Source organism: Oryx dammah, unplaced genomic scaffold (genome assembly GCF_014754425.2).
Source record: "Oryx dammah isolate SB20612 unplaced genomic scaffold, SCBI_Odam_1.1 HiC_scaffold_7, whole genome shotgun sequence".
Lineage (NCBI taxonomy): Eukaryota > Metazoa > Chordata > Mammalia > Artiodactyla > Bovidae > Oryx > Oryx dammah.
The window spans coordinates 6,065,683-6,091,565 of NW_024070191.1; the positions used below are offsets into that span (position 1 = coordinate 6,065,683).

The window sequence follows — 25,883 nt, forward strand, 5'->3', positions numbered from 1 at the left end:
CATCACCGACTTGATGGACATGAGTTTGAGTAAGCTCCCGTAGTTGATGATGGACAGGGAAGCCTGGTGTGCTTCAGTCCATGGGGTCCCAAAGAGTCAGACATGACTGAGCAACTGAACTGAACTGAACTGCTCAGACATTTCTGTATTCTCCCCTGATTACTGACACACAGATTAGGACCCAGACTAACATGCATTTGGATTTGCATCCTCGGAAGACTAAATTTAGAGACTCGGGTTACATGTATCACAATCTAGGAGATAAAAGATCTCCCCACATGTACACAAATATTTGTTCTAGGGGAAAGCTACACTAAATATTGAGGAATAGACATTTGAAAATAAAAAATAAGTGTGATCAATTTTGAAAACTGGACTCTCCCATTTGACAACAGAGAAGGCAATTTTGAAGCACAAATCAACTTCAGATTATGTTCCTCTCTATTAGAGTATGGGCTTCCCTGGTGGCTCAGAGGCTAAAATGTCTGCCTCCAATGCGGGAGACCCGGGTTCGATCCCTGGGTCAGGAAGATCCCCTGGAGAAGGAAATGGCAACCCACTCCAGTACTCCTGCCTGGAGAATCCCATGGACGGAGGAGCCTGGTGGGCTACAGTCTATGGGGATGCAGAGTCGGACACAACTGAGCGGCTTCACTTCACTACTAGATTAGATGATTCACGGCTGATGGTCTGTTTTCTGGAAGTTTTTTCCTCAACGTCTCATTTGTACCTAGCTAAGAATTGATGCTTTTGAACTGTGGTGTTGGAGAAGACTCTTGAGAGTCCCTTGGACTGCAAGGAGATCCAACCAGTCCATTCTGAAGATCAGCCCTGGGATTTCTTTGGAAGGAATGATGCTAAAGCTGAAGCTCCAGTACTTTGGCCACCTCATGCGAAGAGTTGACTCATTGGAAAAGACTTGATGCTGGGAGGGATTGGGGGCAGGAGGAGAAGGGGATGACTGAGGAGGAGATGGCTGGATGGCATCACGGACTCGATGGGCATGAGTCTGAGTGAACTCCGGGAGTTGGTGATGGACAGGGAGACTTGGCGTGCTGGGATTCATGGGGTCACAAAGAGTCGGACACGACTGAGCAACTGAACTGAACTGAACTGAATGTGAAATACATGTTTCAACCAAGGGTGAACAAATAATGTTTTTGGCTTTCAATAGTATGCATATTCAGTGGAAATCTAATCAGCCATAAAAAAAAAAAAGAAAAAAGGTTGAGATATTATTTTCCAGAACATGAAGAGACGTTACTGTTATGATGCTAATGAATTAAGTCAGAGGCTGAAAGCAAACACAAAATGACTTCACTCCTGGGTAGAACAGTGAGAGCAAACAAAAAAGTAACAAATCAACAAATTGATAAACAAACCAGAACAAAGACAAACACACAGAAACCCAGAACAGTTAGCAGACAATAGGGAGGAAGCTTCCAACTTCCACTGGCTCATCATAAAAGCAAGAGAGTTCCAGAAAAACATCCACTTCTGCTTTATTGACTATGCCAAAGCCATTGACTGTGTGGATCACAACAAACTCTGGAATATTCTTAAAGAGATGGGAATACCAGACCTAACCTGCCTCTTGAGAAATCTGTATGCAGGTCAGGAAGCAACAGTTAGAACTGGACATGGAACAACAGACTGGTTCCAAATAGGAAGAGGAGTACGTCAAGGCTGTCTATTGTCACCCTGCTTATTTAACTTATATGCAGAGTACACCATGAGAAACGCTGGGCTGGATGAAGCACAAGCTGGAATCAAGATTGCTGGGAGAAATATCAATAACCTCAGATATGCAGATGACACCACCCATATGGCAGAAAGTGAAGAACTAAAGAGCCTTTTGATGAAAGTGAAAGGGGAGAGTGAAAAAGTTGGCTTAAAAGTCAACATTCAGAAAACGAAGATCATGGCATCTGGTCCCATCACTTCATGGCAAATAGATGGGGAAACAGTGAAAACAGTGGCAGACTTTATTTTCTTGGGCTCCAAACTCTCTGCAGATGATGGGTGCGGCAATGAAATTAAAAGCCTCTTGCTCCTTGGAAGAAAAGCTATGACCAACCTAGACAGCATATTAAAAAGCAGAGACATTACTTTACCAACAAAAGTCCATCTAGTCAAAGCTATGGTTTTTCCAGTAGTCATATATGGATATGAGAGTTGGACTATAAAGAAAACTGAGTGCTGAAGAATTGATGCTTTTGAACTTTGGTGCTGGAGAAAACTCTTGAGAATCCCTTGGACTGCAAGGAGATCCAACCAGTCCATCCTAAAGGAGATCAGTCCTGAGTATTCAATGGAAGGACTGATGTTGAAGCTGAAACTCCAATACTTTGGGCACTGATGCAAAGAACTGACTCACTGGAAAAGACCCTGATGCTGGGAAAGATTGAAGAGGGGAGGATAAGGGGTTGACAGAGGATGAGATGGTTGGATGGTGTCACTGACTCAATGGACATGAGCTTTAGGAAACTCCGGGTGTTGGTGATGGACAGGAAAGCCTGCCCTGTTGCAGTCCGTGGGTTCGCAGAGAGTCAGACACGACTGAGTGACTAAACTGAACTGAGGGAGGAAGCTTCAGGGGAGAAGGCAGGATAGTGACTCTGGTCAAATGTGTAGTGGCAGTGAGAGAGGAAGATCTGGGTGGTGAGCCTGAATAAGGGTCAAAATGCTGAAATGTGATCAGGTACAAAAGAGCAGAGTCACTGCAGTCCCCATGATGCCAGGTGACCAGCAGGAGCTTGCCCGCCAGAAGAATAAGAAAAGGCAGAGCCGCTTGGTGAAGGGAAAGCACTGAGCTCCCGGGGCGATTGTCCCCCAAGCAGAGGGACACGTAGATCATGCAGCAGAAGCTGAGAAAGGCAAAAGGGAAGGGGGAAGCCAAGTAGCTTTGGGGCTTCGTGTGCAACCCTCTTGCCCTTGTCTGTGTGCCTGAAGCCAGTGCCCCCACTCTGGGGTTTCCTGCCTCAGGGCTCCCAGGCCCCAGGACCGATGGCGTTCCCTTTGCTCTGAGTCTGCAGCGGGTCTCTTTTGTGCCTCCTTCCTCCCAGGTAGCCTCTCTCCCTTTCGGCCACTCCCAGAGGGTGAGGGGGTTATCCTTTCCCAGCATTTTTATTCCTGTGGGGTTCACCCCAAAGTTTTAAAATTAGCTTTGTAATTGAAAAAAAAAAGGACAAGTAAAACATGTAATATTAACATCAACGTTTACTCAATTCAAAAAATAAAATTATAAAGTTCAAGACACCTTACCCTTATTGTCAGGCCAAATCACTACATAAGTTTACTATGGACTTTTGTTCTGAGCGATATGCTGAACACCAGCTTTAAAAAGCAAACCATCCTAAACTCCAGCTGTGCTCCTCCTCTCTGTAGGAGATGATCAGAGAGGTGGGGGAAGAATGCCCTCACTGAGGGAGATGCAGCTTTGATGGTGGCTGAGGACCAGTCAAGAAGGAATTTCCCTTTCCCAGCTGAGCTGAGGCTGCTCCAAGGTCACATGACCTCGTCGAGAGTTTCTTAGCCAAGTGACATCAGCTATTCCCTTTGGTCTAACGACATCTGAAGACTTGTTAAGAGAAATTATTCACAATTTCACTCGTGTGTGGAACACAAAAGAGAAAAAGAAAAGAAGTAAACAGAATTTTAAAGAAGACAAGGCTGACATGATGGCAAATACAAAGATGCACAGACCTGAGTGAAGGGAATCAGAAGAGGAGCCGCAAAGAAAATGGGGCAGCAGATAGTCACAGAGGAAACCTGCAGTTTTGGGTGCTGAGAAGGTGTGTGGTTCACAGAAGCTGAAATGTATGCAATGCACCTAACACTTCACTAAAATTATGATGGGATAATTCCAAAACTTAAAACAATTAAAATTCCAAAGAAATTAGAGAATCGATCCCCAGCTGCCCAAAGCCCCATCACTCCATGATTTTCCTCTTGTCCCGTTTCCCTGAGGGACTAGCCAAACACCAACTTTAAACCACACAACCTGATATTCACCTGTGAGCCTCCAGTCTGTCAGCAGACGCTCAGAATCATGAGTGCTGGACACTCCAGCCGAGGAGATGCAGCTTCCAGGGTGGCTGAGGAGGGTCAGAGGGGAAATTTCCCTTTCCCGCCGACTTTATACTCCCCTAAGGTCACATGGCCTTGATGAGGTTTTCTTTCCTTTTTTTTTTTTTTTTTTGATGAGGTTTTCTTAACCAATCAACCTTATGTAGGCCACAGTCCAGGGGGTCACAACGCATCAGACACAGCTGAGCGGCTGAACAGCGGAAATCACCCTGTATCTCTCAGTGTCTCGAGGACCCATTTAGAAAAGAGAAATACCTTGTGCATTCACTTCCATGTGGAACACGAAACACAAATTTCAAAAGCAAATAAGTCAGCACAAAAAGAAAGGAAAGCAAATGACACAAAAGCAAATATTCTCACAGAGCAGAGCAGGGCATGTCAGAGGATAGGGGCAAGGGGACGGCCGACAAGTGAAACGGGTCCACAGGATGGTAACAAAAACACCTAAGTTGTTGGTGCTCACCAATTCTAGTTCTACTGGAACTGAAATATATTTTTGTACACGTAAAACTGAGCTAACATTTTCACTGAATGATATCCTACAAATATAATGAAATTAAAAAAATATTCCTGCCCATGGCCTAGACTACATTGGTACCTATTTTGTCTACTGTCTCATTTCTCTGATAGACAAACTGAACATCAAATTTAAATCAACCTGAACCTTAGTCACATGCCTCTTACCTGTCAGTAGATGCCCAGAATGCTGGGTGCTAGGCACTCTGCACCTTTGAAGGTGACTGAGGAGGGCCAGTGGGATAACTTCCTTTTCCTGCTGCCTTTGATTTGTCCCCAAGGTTACCTGACCTTGATGAGGTTTTTCCTAATCCAATCAAGGTTATATATCACCTTTGATCTAATAATGTCTTGTAGATACCTTTAGAAAACAGAAATACCTGATGAATTCATTCATATACGGAACACTAAATACAAGGAAAAAGAGCAAATAAGTAAAAAAAATATATTAAGACAGCAAATGACATGCAAATAAACACATTCACAGAACAGAGCCACGGATGTCAGGGGGTACCAGCAGGGGAATGGCTGCTGCGTGAAATATGTCCATAGGATGGTAAAAGAAAAAAACTTTGAAGTTTTTGGTGCAGGTCAGTTTTATGGCATACTGAAATTGAAATGTATTTTATATAAATAAAACATATAATATTGTAACCAAATGAATGATACTCTAGAAAAATAATTAAGGGCCTCCGTGATGGCTCAGACAGTAAAGCATCTGTCTGCAATGTGGGAGACCCGGGTTTGATCCCTGGGTTGGGAAGATCCCCTGGAAAAGGAAATGACAACCCACTCCAGTACTCTTGCCTGGAAAATTCCATGGGCAGAAGAATAATTGCATGAAAAATTATCCATGCCTCAGTGCATAAAGCCATATGTGTACATATTTTGTCTACGTCTTTTTTCTCTGTGGGATACACTGAACACCAAATAAAGTCAAACAACCTGAAATCCAGCTGGGTGCCTCCCATCTGTCAGTAGATGCTCAGAATGGTGGGGGCTGGACACCGTCCACTGGAGGAGATGCAGCCTCGGAGGCAGCTGAGGGTCCGTGGTGGAAGTTCCCTTTCTTAGCTGACTTGTTACTGCTCCAAGGTGTGTGACCTTGTTAAGATTTTCCTGACCAATCCAAGTCATATATCAACTTTGTTCCCTCTGTGTCTGAAGACAGATTAAGAGAAGAGAAACACCTATTGACTCTACTCATGTGTGAAGCAGGAAGAAACCAAGAAACAAAAAGAAAACAAGTGGGAAAAAAAATTAAGGACTAAACAAATGACACAAGAACACATACACAGAAACACAGAACTGAGTGGTGGATACAGGGGGGAACTGGCAGGCAGGAGGGCCCAAGGGTAACAGTCACGGAGAGTAAAGGAGGGAAGATAACATGTTGGTGCTGAGCAGGTGCACGGTATGCAGGAGCTGAAATCCACTTGTAAACGTAAAACTCATCTAATATTATAACTGAGTGATAGCTCAGTATAACATAGAGATGAAATTAAAGAAAATTAAAGAATCTTTACTCCATTGTCTAAAGCCACAACACTACATATTTTGACTGCTGTCCTATTTATCTGGGGGTTTAGCTAACACCACATTTATTTCAAACCAACCTGAAATCCAGCTGTACTCCTCCTGTCTGTTAACTAGAATCACAGAAAAGTGGGTGCTGGACAAACTCCACCAGATGAGATGAAGCTTTCAAGGAGGCTGAGGAAGTGTCCATGTGGAAAGCTGTCTTTGCAAACTGACCTTCATACTGTTCCAAGGTCACATGACCTTGTTGAGCCATTTGTACCCACGGAATGATACATGTCACAATAGACACAATAGAATTGGTTGCTCATCACCTTCACCCAGGACTCGTTTTCCCATCTTGACTGCCCCCAGAATTCCTTGTGGAAATTTTAAAAACCAGTGATGGATAAGAATCCTTCCGCCAAGGTGGGAGACACAGGTTTGATCCCTGCTCTGGGAAGATCTCATGAGCAACTAAGCCCCTGTGCCCACTGTTGAACCTGTGCCCACTGTTGAGCCTGTACCCACTGTTGAGCCTGTGTCCTAGAGCCCCAGAAGCCCCACTACTGAGTCCAGGAGCCTACAGCCCGAGCTGCAGCAAGAGAAGCCACTGCAATGAGAAGCCTGCAAGCTGCAATTAGAGAGAAGTTCCTGTTTGCCACAGGTGGAGAAAAAGCCCTCCCAGCAATGAAGGCCCAGCAGAGCCAAAATTAAATTTTTTTTAATTAAAAGAAGTCATTATGGATCAGTACCATCCTTGTGTGTGTTTCTGTGAGTGGACTCAGGCCTTGGTTGGGGAATTGTACTGCTTGGACAGGAACACAGCTCATCCGAGTGGATATCCAGGAAGACTCTCTCTGGAGATATGGGTTCAATATAGATGTGTGTGAAAGGATAACTTTCCAAGTCCTGCAGACAAGAGGGGAGATTCGCTCTGTGACAACATTTTATTTGGAAAAAGACATTGTGCTAATTATTTTAAAAACCTGCTGGTGTGATGACTGATAGTTTTAGGCATTTTATATTCATGCAGATTTATTTCATGAGCTTATGTGGTGGTAACAAGGCGGGGTTCCTGTTTAGTGAGACGGCTGGGTCCAAATTTCAGGAATCAGCTGAGTAAGATAGAGAGTCCCAAATCCCAAAACTTTGTCAGCGGGATTTTCTAGACAAGAATACTGAAATGGGTTGCCATGCCCTCCTCCAGGGGATCTTCCCGACCCAGGGATGGAAGCTGAGTCTCTTATATATCCTGCATTGGCAGTCAGGTTCTTTACCACTAGCACCATCTGGGAAGCCTGCAGACATAGGTTGAGCAGCTCAAATAACGTAGGACCAGATGTCTCTGAGACTCCTCCAGGACCTTGCCTGAGCAGGATCATGACATTCTGGGAAACCTCGCCAGTGAAGCTGAAGATCAGAGCTGTGTCACCCCCAGGGCCTGAAGGGGTGGATGGGGTGGGGGCTGGAATGAGTGGAAAGGGGAGACTCAGCGAGCGGGGGTGTGTCTCTGCCCACTTTCCCAGAGTGCAGACCTGCGTCCCTGTGTTTACAGGAGCCCAAAGAAACCAGACAGCAACACTGAGCTCCTTTAGCCATGGACTTTATTGTTTGAATATTAACAATTATTATTCTATACACACATTTTAATTTCTTACAAAACTCTACATTCCATGTTGCCAGGTCTCTTCATGCTCCATTTCATGCCACATTTTCATGAAAAGGTATCTGCCTGATTGTGTGTCTGTTGTTATGGTTGTTGTGGTGTAGTCGCTAAGTTGTGAACCCATCGATCATAGACCCCCAGGCTCTTTTGTCCATGGGATTCTCTAGGCAAGAATACTGGAGTGGGTTGCCATTTCCTTCTCCAGGGGAACTTTCCAGACCAGGGATTGAACCCATCTCTTGTCTTGCAGGCAGATTCTTCACCACTCAGCCACCTGAGAAGCCTGATTGTGTGACAGGTTTCTTTGGCAAGCTTCCCCTCCTACACAGGGTCATTTTTTCTGATATGAAATCTGTCTGTAGCTCCACTGTGACTTTAGGATCGCTGTATCCTCAATGTGATAATTTTGTGTTGACTGAGAAGTAAGTCCTCAAAGACTTCCCTTCCTTCACAACACCGAGGGTGTGTCATACAGACTGAGCACATCTGGAGCAGAATGGTTGATCTACGGAGAAAGAATTTCTCAGAACCTTCCATGAAGTCACTTTGCTAGGATAAATTATTTAGAAGTATGCCCTGGTATTGCTCAACATACTTTAGTATTTCTCAAGAATCTTCACCTTTGTTCTTGTTTTACTGTTTATTTTTTTCATTGAGTTTCTTGAGCACATCAAGCCTGGGGCTCCGCTGAATGTTAATAGTGATTACAATCCTACTGGTTTCCTTCATGGAGTTGGCTCATGTTGAACAATTAATTATGAAAGAACTAGGGGTTGCTTATCCTCTGCTCATGACCTCTAGGTACTCAGGGGCTTCAGAGTTGGGAGTTGTTGCTGAAAACACCCATATTGTATTTACAGAGGGAGTTCTGCTAAGTTACCTGAGGTCGGGCCAGTGACTAAAGGCTTTGCCACAGAGACAGCGCACATGTGGCTCCGTGTCCACAGGTGGTTCCTGTCTGGACCGGGGAGTGCGATGCCTGAAGGAGCCTCCACGTTGATTGCAGACAGTTACTTTAGTGAGCATGACCTTGGTGAGTTTACATGCTAACGCAATGGCTCTGTTCCTCCCACACTCCTCATGTGTCACCTCGGGTGAGAAAGTCTACTGAGGGCCTTCCTGGTTTTCTCTCTGGTGCTGGGTTCCCGCGTGTCGTCTAAGGGAAGAGCCGTGACTAAAGCACTTCCCACAGAGCTGACACTCATAGGGCTGCTCACCAGTGTGTGTTCTCTCATGCCTTCTCAGGTTTGTATATTGACTGAAGGCATTCCCACACCGCTGACATTTATAGGGTTTCTCTCCTGTGTGGGTCCTTTTGTGCCGAGTCAATTCAGAACTCTGACTGAAGGCCTTCCCACACACAAGACACCCGTGAGGTTTCTCTCCAGTGTGGATTCTCTTGTGCTGACTCAGGCCAGAGTTTTGGCTAAATGTTTTCCCACACTGATGACATTCATAGTGCTTCTCTTTGGGATGGATTTTCTCGTGTTTTCTAAGGTAAGAGATTTGATTAAAATTTTTCTCACACAGACGACATTTGTAGGGCTTCTCTCCTGTGTGAGTCTTCTCATGTTGTTTCAGGTAGGACCTTTGACTAAAGAGTTTCCCACACATGTGACATTTAAATGGTTTCTCTCCAGTGTGGACCCGATTGTGGTTTCTAAGGTCAGAACTTTGAAAAAAGCCACTTCCACAGAGACCACATTTGTATGGTTTCTCTCCAGTGTGAATCATCTTGTGTTGTCTGAGACTAAAGCAACTGCTAAAAACTTTCCTACACAGAGGACATTCACACAACTTGCCTCTACTGTGAATGTGATCCTGTGCATTAAGGAATGACCCTTGAATAAGTGATTTTCCACACCGTTTGCTGACATTACGTTTCCTTCTTAAGTGAATTGATGAATGTTGAGGGAAATATCTAGAAGGAACTTCATCTCTCAAATCCGTGCATCCAGCAGGATCCCCTTGCGGGTGAGAAACCTGTTTGGGGAAAGGAGATATGAGGCTGTTACTGGTTTCCCCATGTCCAGGCAGACACTCATTTGTCTACATGTTCCCCCTAGAACATCAGCTCATAATAGTCTCCAGTTAAAATGTCTCCAGTGTTAGTTGTAAACACATGTTGTGTTATTTCCCTGCAAGCATGAACATTCTCTTTTATAGTTTCCCAATCCAAGATAGGGAAACAGTGGAAACAGTGTCAGACTTTATTTTTGGGGGCTCCAAAATCACTGCAGATGGTGATTGCAGCCATGAAATTAAAAGACGCTTACTCCTTGGAAGAAAAGTTATGACCAACCTAGATAGCATATTCAAAAGCAGAGACATTATGTTGCCGACTAAGGTCTGTCTAGGCAAGGCTATGGTTTTTCCTGTGGTCATGTATAGATGTGAGAGTTGGACTGTGAAGAAGGCTGAGCTCAGAAGAATTGATGCTTTTGAACTGTGGTGTTGGAGAAGACTCTTGAGAGTCCCTTGGACTGCAAGGAGATCCAACCAGTCCATTCTGAAGGAGATCAGCCCTGGGATTTCTTTGGAAGAAATGATGCTAAAGCTGAAACTCCAGTACTTTGGCCATATCAATGTGAAGAGTTGACTCATTGGAAAAGACTCTGATGCTGGGAGGGATTGGGGGCCGGAGGAGAAGGGGATGACAGAGGATGAGATGGCTGGATGGCATCACTGACTCGATGGATGTGAATCTGAGTGAACTGCGGGAGTTGGTGATGGACAGGGAGGCCTGGCGTGCTGCAATTCATGGGGTTGCAGAGTCAGATCCGACTGAACTGAACTGAACTGAATCCAAGATATCAGATTAACTTTGAAGATTTCAGTGTGTTCCAGAGACTAGGAGGTGAAAAATGTTTGTGCAACGTATCTTTTTCTCTCTTACATTATGGTTTTGAGCTCATGTTAACTTCTTAACCAATTTCAGAGTATCCAAAAATTTGCTCAAGAAGAGCTCAGTCTCAACTTACAGGCAATTGAGCTCAATTACCAACTTATCTCACTGCAGGTCTTTCATTTGGATGACTGGGGTTCCCACCCATGAAACTTACCATTGCCGTGGTAGGGGATGTGTGCTTCCTGTAGACACTTTGCATGAACATCATTTCTTGTTGTCTAAGGGGTCTTTCACTGCCTAAAGAAATGTGAAAAGTATAGATTTTAGAGTGGCAATAGGGAAATAAAATGTAGACAAATACAAAGGTCCATGTGAATATATTTCAAAAATTGGTACTCAGAGAAACTGTGTATAACAAAGAAATACTCAATGTAGTAGAAATACTTTAAAAGTCGTGTCTATTAGAAAAAAGCCCAGGCTTAAAATATAAAAGCATAATGTGGTGAAGAGATATTGGGTCAGAAAATGGTAGACAAAACTTTAAGTGGCAGGATCAGGACAGAAATCACTATGTGAAAATTGAAGTGTGGTATAGTCCACAAGCACCTTTTTCCCTAAAGGAGAGAAAATATCAGGAATATGAATCGTGATGATGGGGGCCCAGAATGATAACAACATGAGGAATACGCCCCAATGTCCTCACTTCCACTTTGGAATATATCCCTGCCTTCATCAGACTTTCATCTGGTGTCTCCAAGGACTTAACATACCGGCTGACTGTTTTGCCCTGAAGCTCAGGCCCCTGATGCTCACCTGGACTCTGACCTTGGAGGCCTCCTGCTGCTTCAGGCCACAGCTCTTTTCCTTGTTCCAGCTGGGAAATCACCTCTGATTTGCTGATCTGATAGCCTGTTTGATTTAAGAAAAGAAAGGTGTGGATTTTGAGTCTAGGCTAATCACTCTTTGCTGTGCTCAAAACATGGGTAAGGTACTGGGGAAAATAAAGAGACAACTGAACGTCAGTGCAGGTAACAACATCCTGAACAGGCAGAACAGTGACGGTCCTTCAGCAGACTGGGAGGAAACCCAGAGCAGCAGCAAGAACAGTGAGGCTGTCCAGGGGCTGATGCCCCTGTGCCAGTTCAGAGAGAGGCCACAGAATCCTGTCTTTTCCAAATGGGAAAGATTAAAAGACTCTACAGTGTGCTGAATATTTCTGTCAAACAGGATCCAGAGTGATTCACCTTACAGGAAGAATCGAAATTACGTCATATATAGGACTGCTCTCAAGCCTTCATGGAGTGATTGGAACAGAAGAATTAGTTTAAAATATATGATCCTTTTATTTATGCATTAAAATGTCCATTGAATCCCCAGTAGTGTTCTGAACGTTGAGACTAAGTATCAATAAAGACATGAAACCTGGCAAAGGTGACCTTTCAGTGTGGTAATGAAAAGTGCCATGAAAAGGAACGTCTTCCTTTAAGTAGTTAGGAGGACTAGCAGAGAATCAGGAAGCAGCTGGAGTGGGACACAGGGTAGCTGTTGTAAATGCTTGTTCAGTGAGTGAATGAACAGAATGGACACAGGTGCAGGCACATCCCTGTTGACAGACTCACCTACAGAGACCAGGTGGGTGACAGTTTCCAGCATCACATTTCTGAACAGGTTTTTCTGGGACTTGTCTAGCAGGCTCCACTCTTCCTGGGTGAAGTCAATGGCTACATCTTCAAATGTCACCGATTCCTAAAACATCAGGGACATTCTGGTTTAGACAGAGCAGCCCTCCCGCTGTCCAGAGTGGGAGGCTGAGCTGAGGAAGCATGGGGACTGGGTGCAGCTTCAGGAGAGGGAAGCATCACTACTCACCAGGGGCTCCATGCTCAACAGCTCAGTCACTGGGAGCCTTTCTCGGGATCTCACTTACAGCCAATCAAGCACTAGGCAGGCCAACCTGAGGATGGAGAAGAAGCCATGAGATCTTACTCCTGTGCTTCCAGACCCACCCACCTGAATTCAAGCCCCCAACCTTCACCTGGGTGTAGCCTCAGCCCAGCACTCGGAAACCAGTGGTGTGTCCAGGGAATACTATGCAGCTCCTTCTCTCCCAGATCCCATGTGAAGAGGTAGAGCTGCGGTTGCTAACACAGAAAGTCAGAATCTGCAAATAAGAATGTGCTAAGCATTGACTTTTTTAATCAGCCTGTGGCACCCAGAATTGCTGTGTCCTCCCTGATTCCAGCCCTCGGGGACCCTGACTCTCGCCAGAGTGGATAGTGGTTACTGCTGTAGGTAAGCGCTCTGGAAGTCCCCAGATCATCTCCTGCCTTATGCGCCCACAGTGCTTCTCCAACAGCCCTGCAGACCTCTGGAGACACATTGCCTTCCAGCTCTCCCTCAACCCTGAGGTTAGTTCTGTCCTCCATGGATGTGGATATCAATTACCCTAGGACCTCTTTTAGGATGGAGTTAGATTGAGCACTTATTCCATTTGGAGGAACCATAGCACCCACCCTGCCAGCCCCGTCCTTAACATCCCCTGCACCAGAAAGTAGCCGGAGTCCAGGAGTCACAGTTTACTGTCCTAGACTCTCTCAATCCTCCTGGTCAAGGATGGTCAGAAATGTGGAGGTTTAGAAGGAAATTGCTTTACTTAACAATTTACGATGGACACCCAGAGGTTCCAAAATCTTTAATATCTGACAGGGTTACACTAGAGAAAGGAGCAGCTGTCATTTAATTTTGCTCAGTCTGTGTCTTGTGTTCCCCTAAACACCTTTAGGGTAACAAAGATCACCCAGATTTTACCTGTAATACAGCCTCTAACATTAACAATCAGAAGCAGCTCCTCGTTACATGTCTCTTTATGATTATTGCCCAGTTTGGGGAGAACCTCTCTATATATTCAGTCGATCCCCTCATCACAATCTCATCTATCTTGAAACAGAAACCTCCCTGAATATATGTGCTCTCTGGTTTCTGCTCTCCCGTTCTCCTTTCACCATCAAAGTGAAAGCCTGTGTCTTTTCCTATCAGAAATGAAGTCCTGGATCCATGCGTCTGCTCACCGTGAAAAGGAATCAAGTGTCCAGGACAATGAACAAACCCAAAAATCCACTCAAGGAAACGTGATTGGATTGGTGATTAGATTATCTGAAACTGGGGAAACCCACGTTGGGAGAGACTTTCCAGGAAAATCAATCAAGACTAGGCATAGATTGCCTTTAGTTTAGACTTCAATTTCTGCCTGAAGTGAAATGCTCTTTTTCATTCTTAAATTTCTTCTTCTATTGATAATAGGAATATGTAAATTCCTATGAAACCCCAGGAATATGCCAAAGGGCATTCCTACAATAGAAAGACAGAACCTCAGCAACCCTGGCGATGTCCCGCTTAGAGGTCACAGGAATCAAAGGAGGTTAATATTAAATTTTTGGAAGAATTAAAATAAATATTTGGAAATATTTATTTTATCTTGAGATAATTATTTTGACACAAAAATCCATCTCAAGACACGTAAGAAATAAAATGAAGACAATCACTTGATGAAATCCATAAAAGAAACTTCAGCAAAGCAGAAAATGAAGTATTTAAAAGCAAATTAGTAAAAGCATAGTTGTAGATCAACGGTCAGCAAAACCTTTCAAGATGAAGGTCATGCTCTGTATCTGTACTGTGTGAACAGAAAGTGCCATACACAGAATACCTGAAATCTGGCTGGCACTACCAAGGTTGTGAAATTTAGCTGTTTAACTGCATTAATTTAACTGCGTTACTGTATTGGAGATCACAAAATCTTAGTTTAGGTATATAAAATACATTCAAGACAAGAATGTTGGAGTTGAAAAAGATCGTGAACAAAGTTTAGAAATGAGAGAGGCAAAGAAAATGTTGATACAGTATGATCCAGAAACCATAAGAGGCTGCTTTGACTCCAGTGTCTAGAGACAGATAAGACTTATAACATTTAAGGGAATGAAACACTCCTATCTCAGTTTCAAAGACTCACCAAAACCCCAAATTGGAGGAGCCAGTGAAGTCAAGTGGATTCTGAGGACTCCACAGTAAGAAGCTGATTTCCCTTTCTTCAAGGTCCCAAACAGTCCAGCTTCTTCTCTGAACAAATGCATCCCTCTGTCGGTTTGACTTTCTTTTATACCTGAATAGCAGTTTATAACACAATCGGGGCTACGATCCACCCTATTGGATCTTGAGCTTAATAGGGTTGCAGTCTGTGAGCCACACCCTGTTCAATTTGATTGGAGTTTCTAAACTAATTTGAATTTATAACCCACACCCAGTGTTGAAGAGCAAAGATGTAATGACATTGAGAAAATCCATCATTTCCTTCTTCATCCATAAATACTTCTGATGGATGTATTACTGTATTAGAGACCACAATATAGTGCTGAACTGAGAACCATTCAATGTCTTCAAATAACAGGGCATCAGACACCCTGGGATTCTGGGGAAGTGAAGCTGGGCCTCTCTGGGAGAAACATGGAATTAAAAATAAAATGCAAGATGAAGAATTATGAACATTTGAAATATAAGTAATTGAGTGACAACACTCAACTTGCTGGTCTGCTGAGCGTGACTCTTAAAGCACTGGCTACGTAGTACTTTCAAGAATATGTTAAGACTCTATTAACTGTGCAAAGAAAATGTGAAGACAGTTTTACACTCCAATATTAATTAGTGAGGAAATGAACACAAACGTTCCTACATAGTGAAGTATTGTCAATTATTTCACCTCCATGAGTCGTGTACCGTTGATTTAAATATTTGCGTGGAAATTTTATGGGTGTGGTGATGGCTCTTTCAGCTTAAAATTCCTGGTTCCCAAATGGAAAAAAAAAAATTAACCAAAGGACACTGTGAGTATTTCATTGATTCTGGGGACATTTTGGTTATACCTCATACAATGCCTAGTGGTCCTGTTGTCTCATGCATTTTAGTTCCATCTTCCATATTCATTAAAGAATAGTTCGCCTGAAACTAGTAAATTAAGTTAAATCCACTATACTTCAATTTTGAAAAAAGAGTATTTTGAACTTTCATCATTATCATTCAATCTCCATGGAATCATCTTTTTCCCTTAAACTCATCAGATTATGTGTAAACTATTTCCTAAATGAAACAGATCACTTTGGATATAGGCACTTTCCACCACAAGATTTAAAGAACCCCTGTAGGGGTCATTCATTACTTATGCCATCTCCTACATAGCAGGGAAGGAATTACATTCATCTCAGCTCAGGAATTTATTTGTTGTTTTTTTTTTTCCTATTCTCTCCTGGCACATCAAAATATATGTTATGATTTAAAACATGTGCACTCTCTTTTCATCTAGTTTTTAAAAATATAGTTGATGCACAATATTTTATTTGCTTCAGGTGTAGAACATTGATACAGTATTTTATAGATTATGCTCCACTGAAGTTATTGTAAAATATCGTCTGTATTCCTTGTGTTTTGCAATATGTTGTTGTTGTTGAGTTGCTAGGCTATGTCCAACTCTTTGAGACCCTATAGACTGTAGCATGCAGGCTCCTCTGTCCTCCACTATCTTCCAAAATTTGCTCAAATTCATGTCCATTGAGTCACTGATGCTGTCTAACCATCTCACCCTCTGTTGTCCCCTTCTCCTGCTCTCAATCTTTCCCTCAATTGGAAAAGTATCAGGATCTTTTCCAGTGAGTCAGTTTTTTTGCATTGGTGGCCAAAGTATTGGAGCTTCAGCTTCAGTATCAGTCCTTCCAATGAATATTCAGTTTTGAGTTCCTGTAGGTTTGACTGGTTTGATCTCCCTGCTGTCCAAGGGACTCTCAAGAGTCTTCTCTAGCACCACAATTCAAAAGCATAATTTATTCAGCACTCAGCCTTCTTTAAGGTCAATTTCTCACACCCACAATATATACTGGTAGCTTATTTATTTTATACATGTAGGTTTGTTCTTCTTAATCCCCAACCCCTATCTTGCCTCCCTCACCTCCCCCTCCTGAATGGCAGCCACTAGTTTGTATTCTGTATCTGTCTTTTTCTGTTTGATTTTGTTTATTGTATTTGTTTAGATTCACACATATAAGTGATAACACATAATATTTTTATTTCTCTGTTTGAATTATTTCACTTGGCATAATATACAATGCAATATTACTCAGTCATAAAAATGAAAGCAATTTACCATTTGCAAAAACAAGGATGGACCTGGAGGGTATTATCTGTTCATCTGTGGATGGACACTTAGGTGCTTCCATATCTGGGCTGTTGTAAATAATACTAGTGTAAAATGAGAGGTGCATTAATCTATTTGAATTTGTGTTTTCCTTTCCTCAGATTTTACCCAGGAAAGGAATTTTGGATCATAAGGTAGTTCTGTTTTCAGGAACCTCCATACTGTTCTCCAAAGTGGCTACACCAATTAGCATTCCCACCAACATGTAGAGGGTTCCCTTCTCTCCATATTCTAGCCGATACCTGCTAGCCATAGAATTCTGATGATAACTGTGACAGGTGTGAGGTGGAATCTCATTGTGGATAGGACTTCCATTTCTTTGATTAGTAATGTTGAGCATCTTTTCATGTGCCTGTGGCATATTACTTCTTTGTAAAATGTCTGTTCAGACCTCTGCTCAATTATTACTTTTTTTTTTGATATTGAGTTATATGAGTTGCAAATCAACCATATACACTTTAAACTGCTCCTTCTCTCTGAACCCTCCTCTTGACATTTAAATATGTTATGACATCACCCAACCTGAAATTTGAAATGAAACAAAAAAAGATAAGCAAACAATTTGGATTCCTTTTATTTCTAATGGTTTCCCTCTCATACCCTCTTTAATCCAGGCTGAGGGTAGAGCTTATCAGCATTTCTCCCCACCTCAAACAATCTTGTGTTTTGTCCCCATTAATTCACAGACATGATTCTTGGCAGCAAAGCTCACGTCCGATCAAACTTCAAGTCTCATGAGATGCCATCAGTCTTCATGTTATTTCCATCCTGAGCAGAAGCTGATTCCTTCTGTTGTGAGCCCGATTTTCCCTGGAATCTTATCACTTTCATCACAGTTTTAGATAACAGAGGGCAGAGGAGATTGGCGCTTCATGTGCTGGTATTTATTAGGAAGTGATCTCAAGATAAACATATAGTGAAAAGATGAGGGAGAAATCCACACACTTGGAAATGTGGCTTCACCTCAGCTGTCAGCAAGCACTGTCCAAGCACACATGTGAGCTCAGCCAGGGGGGATGGCAGGAATGCGGCCAGCTGAGGAGGAGAGTGAAAAAGTTGGCTTAAAGCTCAACATTCAGAAAACTAAGATCATGGCATCTGGTTCCATCACTTCATGGCAATTAGATGGGGAAACAGTGGAAACAGTGGCAGACTTTACTTTTTTGGGCTCCAAAATAACTGCAGATGGTGACTGCAGCCATGAAATTAAGATGTTAACTCCTTGGCAGGAAAGTTATGACCAACCTAGACAGCATATTGAAAAGCAGAGACATTACTTTGTCAACAGAGGTCTGTCTAGTCAAGCCTATAGTTTATCCAGTAGTCATGTATGGATGTGAGAATTGGACTATAAAGAAAGCTGAGTGCCGAAGAGTTGATTCTTTTGAACTGTGGTGCTGGAGAAGACTCTTGAGAGTCCCTTGGACTGCAAGGAGATCCAACCAGTCCAACCAGAGGAAATCAGTCCTGGGTATTCATTGGAAGAACTGATGTTGAAGCAGAAACTCCAATACTTTGGGCACCTGATGTGAAGTGACTCATTAGAAAAGACCCTGATGCTGGGAAAGATTGAGGGCAGGAGGAGAAAGGGATGACAGAGGATGGGATGGTTGGATGGCATCACCGACTCAATGGGTTACTAAACTCAGTGAGTTTGGGTAAACTCCAGCAGTTGGTGATGGACAGGGAGGCCTGGGGTGCTGCAGTCCATGGGGTTGCAAAGAGTCGGACAAGACTGGGCGACTGATCTGAACTGAACTGAGGGGGAGTGACGCTGGGAGCTGACAGTCAGTACCAAGTGGTGCTGCTGGGCAGGTGTGGATCAGGACCCTGCTTCCCAGGAGGCAGCCACTCTGCCAGCCAGCTGTCCTCTGGAGAGCTGGTGGTGTCCTGTGGGGGACCTGGACCAGGCCTCTCTGTGCCCAGAAACCCCTCCATATAAGGCTGGCAACAGGGTTAAGGGCCCTGTGTCCTCATGTATACGTGGATTCCTTTCTCTTCCTGCTCCTAGGCTGTGCCCCCAGAATGTATTTCCCTGTTAAATCTAGAGCTCTGCTGCCCCTGAGAACTGATGTCATGACCCTGTCACTCACTTGGTAAAAACCTGTCTCTCATCTCCCATCACTGTAGGTTTATTACCATCATGAATATAATGAGTACATCTCCCTCCCCATGTTCATTGTTGCCTTAATTGTTATTGTTGTTAATCTTCTTTATTCCCATTATTGTATATTATAGTACATTGTTATTCAGTCAGTTCAGTTGCTTATTTGTGTCAGACTGTTTGGGACTCCATGGACTGCGGTACACCAGGCTTCCCTGTCCATCACCAACTCCCAGAACTTGCTCAAACTCATGTCCATTGAGTTGGTGATGCCATCCAGCTTCAGCATCAGTTCTTCCAATGAATATTCAGGACTGATTTCCTTTAGGATTGATGGGTTTGATCTCCTTGCTGTCCAAGGGACTTTCAAGAGTCTTCTCCAACACCACAGTTGAAAAGCATCAATTCTTTGGCACTCACCATTCTTTATGATCCAACTCTCATATCCATACATGACTATTGGAAAACCCATAGCTTTGACTAGATGGACCTTTGTTGGTAATGTCTCTGCCTTTTAATATGCTTCTAGGTTTGTCATAGCTAGTACATTGTGGCGGAGAAAGCAATGGCACCCCACTCCAGTACTCCTGCCTGGAAAATCCCATGGATGGAGGAGCCTGGTAGGCTGCAGTCCATGGGGTTGCTAAGAGTCGGACACGACTGAGCGACTTCACTTTCACTTTTCACTTTCATGCATTGGAGAAGGAAATGACAACCCACTCCAGTATTCTTGCCTGGAGAATCCCAGGGATGGGGGACCCTGGTGGGCTGCTGTCTATGGGGTCACACAGAGTCAGACACAACTGAAGTGACTTAGCAGCAGCAGCAGTACATTGTGGTTGTTGATATAGAACATTGAGGGGAGATGCTCTTTGGGAAAGTGTTTCCAGCTGTACCACAAGGTATCTTTTTCTCCTGAGGAGCTTTCTGAAATATTCCAATTCTTGATTCTAGCAGGTGTGAAATAGATAACTAATAGGGATGTAATGCACAAGCATAGGGAATAGGGCCAATATTTTATAATTATTTTATATGGAGTATGATCCATTAAAAATATTGAAGTACTAAGTGGTGCACCTGAAAGTAATATAATCCTGTAAATTAACTGTACTTCAACTAAAAAAATCAATAAAAAATAAAAGCCAGTTTTTAAAACATAAAAAAAAACACATAAGAAAGAATGAACTTTTAGAAGCCAGATTATATCTCCTACCAAATTCATATGTTCAACTATTCACACTGAAGAGACCAGAATGGAGAACACCCCTTGTGGTCCAGTGGTTAAGACATTGCCTTCCAAAGCAGGGAGTGCAGGTTCCATTCTTGCTTGTGGTAACATGTTGCAAAATGTGGCCCCTGAATTAAAAATAAATCAATAAAACTTGAAGAGACCCTAATGGGGCTGTCTATGGAGACTCTTTGTGATCCCACGGACTGTAGCCCCTCAGGCTTTTGGTCCATGGAATTTCCCAGGCAAGAACACTGGAGTGGGTTGCCACTTCCTTCATGTCTATGGAGAAGAGGCAGATAAAGCAGTGTTTAGGTTAAAGTCATGCCCTCATCTCAGCAGACTGGTGCCCTTAGAAGAAAAGCAAGAGACCCCAGAGTCTAAGGAGGGGCAGGACACCGGAGGACGCTGTGGGTGGGTGGTGGTCATACTCTAAAAACAGAAGCCTCAGGAGAAAACAGAGCAACTACGCTTGATCTGGAAACTTCATGCCTCCAGGACTGAGCCTCTGCCTGCAGTTAGAGATCTTTGTTAAATAGAAACTGGAGTGTGGACCTCCGGAGGCGCGGTTTCACACCAAACCCCTCAGAGCATGTTTTCCATTTCTATAACCCAGTAACTCTGGAGGCAGAGACCAAGCCTTGGGCTCAGATCTGGGGACTCCTGGGACCAGACCTGGGGTTGTGAGGTTCAAGGACTGAAGAAGTGCTCTAAAAGAATAATTGTTACTAGAACTCCTACCATCAAATATCTATGATCTGTCCAACTTCTTTCTCATATCTTTCATTTCAGATGTTCTTTTTCATACGTCTTGAGTTGACTTCTACTTTCAAATACTTGGGATGAATGTGGATGATTCCCAATAAGTTTTCATTTTTCTAAATATAGTATAGTTTCACCATTTAAAAAACTATCTTTGGGGAATTCCTTGGCAGTCCAGTGGTTACATGTCAGACATGCACGGCTGTGCTTCAGGGCACCCAGGATATCTCACTTTCTTGTGCATCTTGTCACCTGTGAAATCTGAGACACACTTCCAAGCTGAAAGAGAGATGAGCTGGGTTTCAAAAATGGGGAACACCTGCTATATGAACGCAGTGCTGTAGTGCCTGACTGACACGTGGGCCCTGGGCAGCTAATGCTGTTTCAGCAGCATGGACCATCTGTCCCTACCAGATCTGTGTGCTATGCAAGCTTACATCACCCGAGCCCTCCTTCATTCTGGAGAGGTGATCCGGCCCTGGAAGGACCTGGTTGCTAGTTTCCACAGATATAAGCAGGAAGATGCCCACGAGTTTCTGATACCCACCCTGGACATCATGCAGCAAGCATGTCTGAGTGCCTATGAGCTGTTAGACCATGCCTCTGAGGGCAGCACCCTCATCTGTCAGATCTTTGGAGGGTCCTGGAGACCTCAGACCCAGTGTCTCCACTGTCTTGGTGTCTCAGACACTTTTGACCCGCAACTCAGAGTATGAACCAAGCTTTGAGAGAGCTGGTGAAGCCCAAGAAGCTAGATGGTGGCAATGCCTATCATTGTAGCATATGTCTCCAGAAGGTGCTGGCCACCAAGAGGTTGACTCTGCACCACGCCTTGCCAAGGTCCTGATCCTCGTGCTAAAGTGGCTCTCAGATTTCACAGGTGACAAAATGCACAAGCAAGTGAGATATCCTGGCTGCCGTGATGTGCCACCGTACATGTCTGAGCAGAAAGTAGGACCCCTGGATTATGTGCTCTCTGCTGTGCTGGTCCACTCTGGGAAGAGCTGTCACCGAGGACATTACTTTTGTTGTGTGAGAGCTTGAAATGGCCAGTGTTACAAGATGGATGATGCTAAGGTCACCCCCTGTGCCGTGCATCTGCCCAGAGTGCCTACGTCCTCTTTACATCCAGAAGAATGAACTGGAAGGAGGCGATGGGGGTAGCGCCAGGAGGTCCCTGGGGGCTGACCCCACAGGTGTGGATGCAGCCCGTGGTGAGCCTGCAGGATATGCCAGCCCCAGAGCTTCTGGGTCGGAGGAGACCCTGGAGGAAACCGACTTTCAAGAAATCAGCTTAAAAATCATATGATTATCTCAATAGATGCAGAGAAAGCCTTTGACAAAATTCAACATCCATTTATGATAAAAACCCTCCAGAAAGCAGGGATGGAAGGAACATACCTCAACAAAATAAAAGCTATATATGACAAACCCACAGCAAACATTATCCTCAATGGTGAAAAATTGAAAGCATTTCTCCTAAAGTCAGGAACAAGACAAGGGTGCCCACTCTCACCACTACTATTCACATAATTTTGGAAGTTTTGGCCACAGCAATCAGAGCAGAAAAAGAAATAAAAGGAATCCAGATTGGAAAAGAAGTAAAATTCTCATTTTTTGCAGATGATGTGATCCTCTACATAGAAAACCCTAAAGACTCCACCAGAAAATTACTAGAGCTAATCAATGAATATAGTAAAGTTTCAGGATATAAAATCAACACACAGAAATCCCTTGCATTCCTATACACTAACAATGAGAAAACAGAAAGAGAAATTAAGGAAACAATTCCATTCACCATTGCAATGAAAAGAATAAAATACTTAGGAATATATCTACCTAAAGAAACAAAAGACCTATATATAGAGAACTATAAAACACTGGTGAAAGAAATCAAAGAGGACACTAATAGATGGAGAAATATACTGTGTTCATGGATTGGAAGAATCAATATAGTAAAAATGAGCATACTACCCAAAGCAATCTATAGATTCAATGCAATCCCTATCAAGCTACCAATGCTATTTTTCAGAGAACTATAACAAATAATTTCACAATTTGTATGGAAATACAAAAAACCTTGAATAGTCAAAGCAATCTCAAGAAAGAAGAATGGAACTGGAGGAATCAACCTGCCTGACTTCAGTCTCTACTACAATGCCACAGTCATCAAGACAGTATGGTACTGGCACAAAGACAGAAATATAGATCAATGGAACAAAATAGAAAGCCCAGAGATAAATTCATGCACCTATGGACACCTTATTTTTGACAAAGGAGGCAAGAATATACAATGGAGAAAAGACAATCTCTTTAACAAATGAAACTAGAACACTTTCTAACATCATACACAAAAATAAACTCAAAATGGATTAAAGATCTAAACGTAAGACCAGAAACTATAAAACTCCTAGAGGAAAACATAGGCAAAACACTCTCTGACATAAACCATAGCAGGATCCTCTATGACCCACCTCACAGAATACTGGAAATAAAAGCAAAAATAAACAAATGGCACCTAATTAAAATTAAAAGCTTCTGCACAACAAAGGAAACTATAAGCAAGGTGAAAAGACAGCTGTCAGAATGGGAGAAAATAATAGCAAACGAAGCAATGGACAAAGAATTAATCTCAAAAATATAGAAGCAACTCCTGCAGCTCAATTCCAGAAAAATAAACAACCCAATAAAAAAGTGGGTCAAAGAACTAAACAGATATTTCTTCAAAGACGACATACAGATGGCTAACAAACACATGAAAAAATGCTCAACATCACTCATTATCAGAGAAATGCAAATCAAAACCAAAATGAGGTACCATTTCACACCAGTCAGAATGGCTGCTATCCAAAAGTCTACAAGCAATAAATGCTGGAGAGGGTGTGGAGAAAAGGGAACCCTCTTACACTGTTGGTGGGAATGCAAACTAGTACAGCCACTATGGAGAACAATGTGGAGATTCCTTTAAAAAACTGGAAATAGAACTGCCATATGACCCAGCAATCCCACTGTTGGGCCTACACACTGAGGAAACCAGAACTGAAAGAGACACGTGTACCCCAATGTTCATCGCAGCACTGTTTATAATAGCCAGGACATGGCAGCAACCTAGATGTCCATCAGCAGATGAGTGGATAAGAAAGCTGTGGTACATATACAGAATGGAATTTTACTCAGCCATTGAAAAGAATGCATTTGAATCAGTTCTAATGAGGTGGATGAAACTGGAGCCTAGTATACAGAGTGAAGTAAGCCAGAAAGAAAAACACCAATACAGTATACTAACGCATATATATGGAATTTAGAAAGATGGTAACAATAACCCTGTATGCGAGACAGCAAAAGACACACAGATGTATAGAACAGTCTTTTGGACACCGTGGGGAGGGCGAGGGTGGGATGATATGGGAGAATGGCATTGAAACATGTAAATTATCACATGTGAAACGAATCGTCAGTCCAGGTTCCATACAGGGCGCTCGGGGCTGGTTCACTGGGATGACTCAGAGGGATGGGATGGGGAGGGAGGTAGGAGGGGGGTTCAGGATGGGGAACACTACACCCATGGCAGATTCATGTCAGTATATGGCAAAACCAATGCAATATTGTAAAGTAAAAAAGAAATTAATTAAAAAAAATCAGCTTAGGGGAGTGGAGGGTCCTCCAAGAACACCGTTGACCTTGGCTTGAGTTCCACCTCCAGAAGGTTGAGTCGGCCCCACTTGCCGCGGCAGTCCTGATCCACCTGTCGAAATATGGAGATGGAAGGAAAATGAAACTTCCTAAACAGGAAAACTACCAGCTCAACAATTCAACCAGGGACCCCCCACCTCAGGGGCCAAAAAACGTTGGCAATGACCCTTGTCTCCGATGGGGAGGCCAAAGGAAGAAAAGTAGCAAGAAGAAGCAGAGGCCTCTGGATGCACTGCAGTAAGTGCTGCTGTACACGTCTGCATGCACACTCACAAAGACACACACACACTCACTAGACACACACAGTCACATAGACACACACACACACTCACATATACACACACACATACTCAGACATACACACTCACAGACACACACACACACTCACATAAACACACACACACACATAAACACACATAGTCACATACTCACATAGACACACAGTCATGTACTTACATAGACACATACACACACACACTCACATAGACACACACTAACAGACACACACACACTCACACAGACACACACACTCACATAGACACCACACATTCACACACTCATTCACTTACAGACACACACAGAGTCATGTTTAGAACTAGTTGGTGTTCTGGGTGTGAATAGTGGAAGGACTGTGTGTCTGGACAGTTCACAGGACACAGAATTCAGTTTGAACTTTCCCTCCTGAGATTTGGGGTGGGAGATCAACCGTGAAGTTGTTGGAGGGGATGGCATTGATGACTAGTTTATTTTCTTTTCCTCACTGGGTTGGGCTTTCTTTTCATGTTAACATGACCACTTGTAATAATTTTACTGTTAAATGTATGTCTGTATGCTCTGTGCCTTTGCCATCTGATTGGTTTCCTGTTTGCTTGAGAGGAAATACTAATACCTATTTCATTTGTGGTGTGTCCTTTTTTACAGCATGTGAAGACCGGGGGCCCTCCAGACACCAAGGTCACATCTGTCCAAGGCCCTGTTCTCATGTGGACGCTGCCCTGTGAGCATCATGTTGGGGACATGGCTGGGTCCCCCGCCTACCATCCTGCACTCTGCCCAGGACCCTCCGTCCCTGCCCAGCTCACAGAAGCAGGCCTCCTTGGCCTCAGCCCTGCCCTCACATTGCAGGTTCAAGCCCTGCATCTTGATGTGCCCGCCAAGCCATGCCCCCGCCCTGCTCCCCAAAGACTGAGCCAGAACTCCGGACTCTGCACCCCGGCT

The 25,883-nt window shown here is 43.5% G+C and overlaps 1 protein-coding gene and 1 pseudogene across 1 annotated transcript; one reads left to right on the forward strand and one right to left on the reverse strand.

The window, feature by feature from the left end:
* Positions 1–8,896: 8,896 nt before the first annotated feature.
* On the reverse strand, positions 8,897–12,521 carry LOC120865589 (zinc finger protein 596-like). Its single transcript, XM_040242870.1, has 4 exons — positions 12,510–12,521; positions 12,264–12,386; positions 9,325–9,775; positions 8,897–9,258 (listed from the first exon to the last, which is right to left on the reverse strand). The coding sequence occupies exons 1-4, from the start codon at positions 12,519–12,521 to the stop codon at positions 8,897–8,899; spliced, it is 948 nt and encodes a 315-aa protein (XP_040098804.1).
* Positions 12,522–21,364: 8,843 nt separating this feature from the next.
* LOC120865590 lies at positions 21,365–22,270 on the forward strand (annotated as a pseudogene).
* The last annotated feature ends 3,613 nt before the right edge of the window (positions 22,271–25,883 follow it).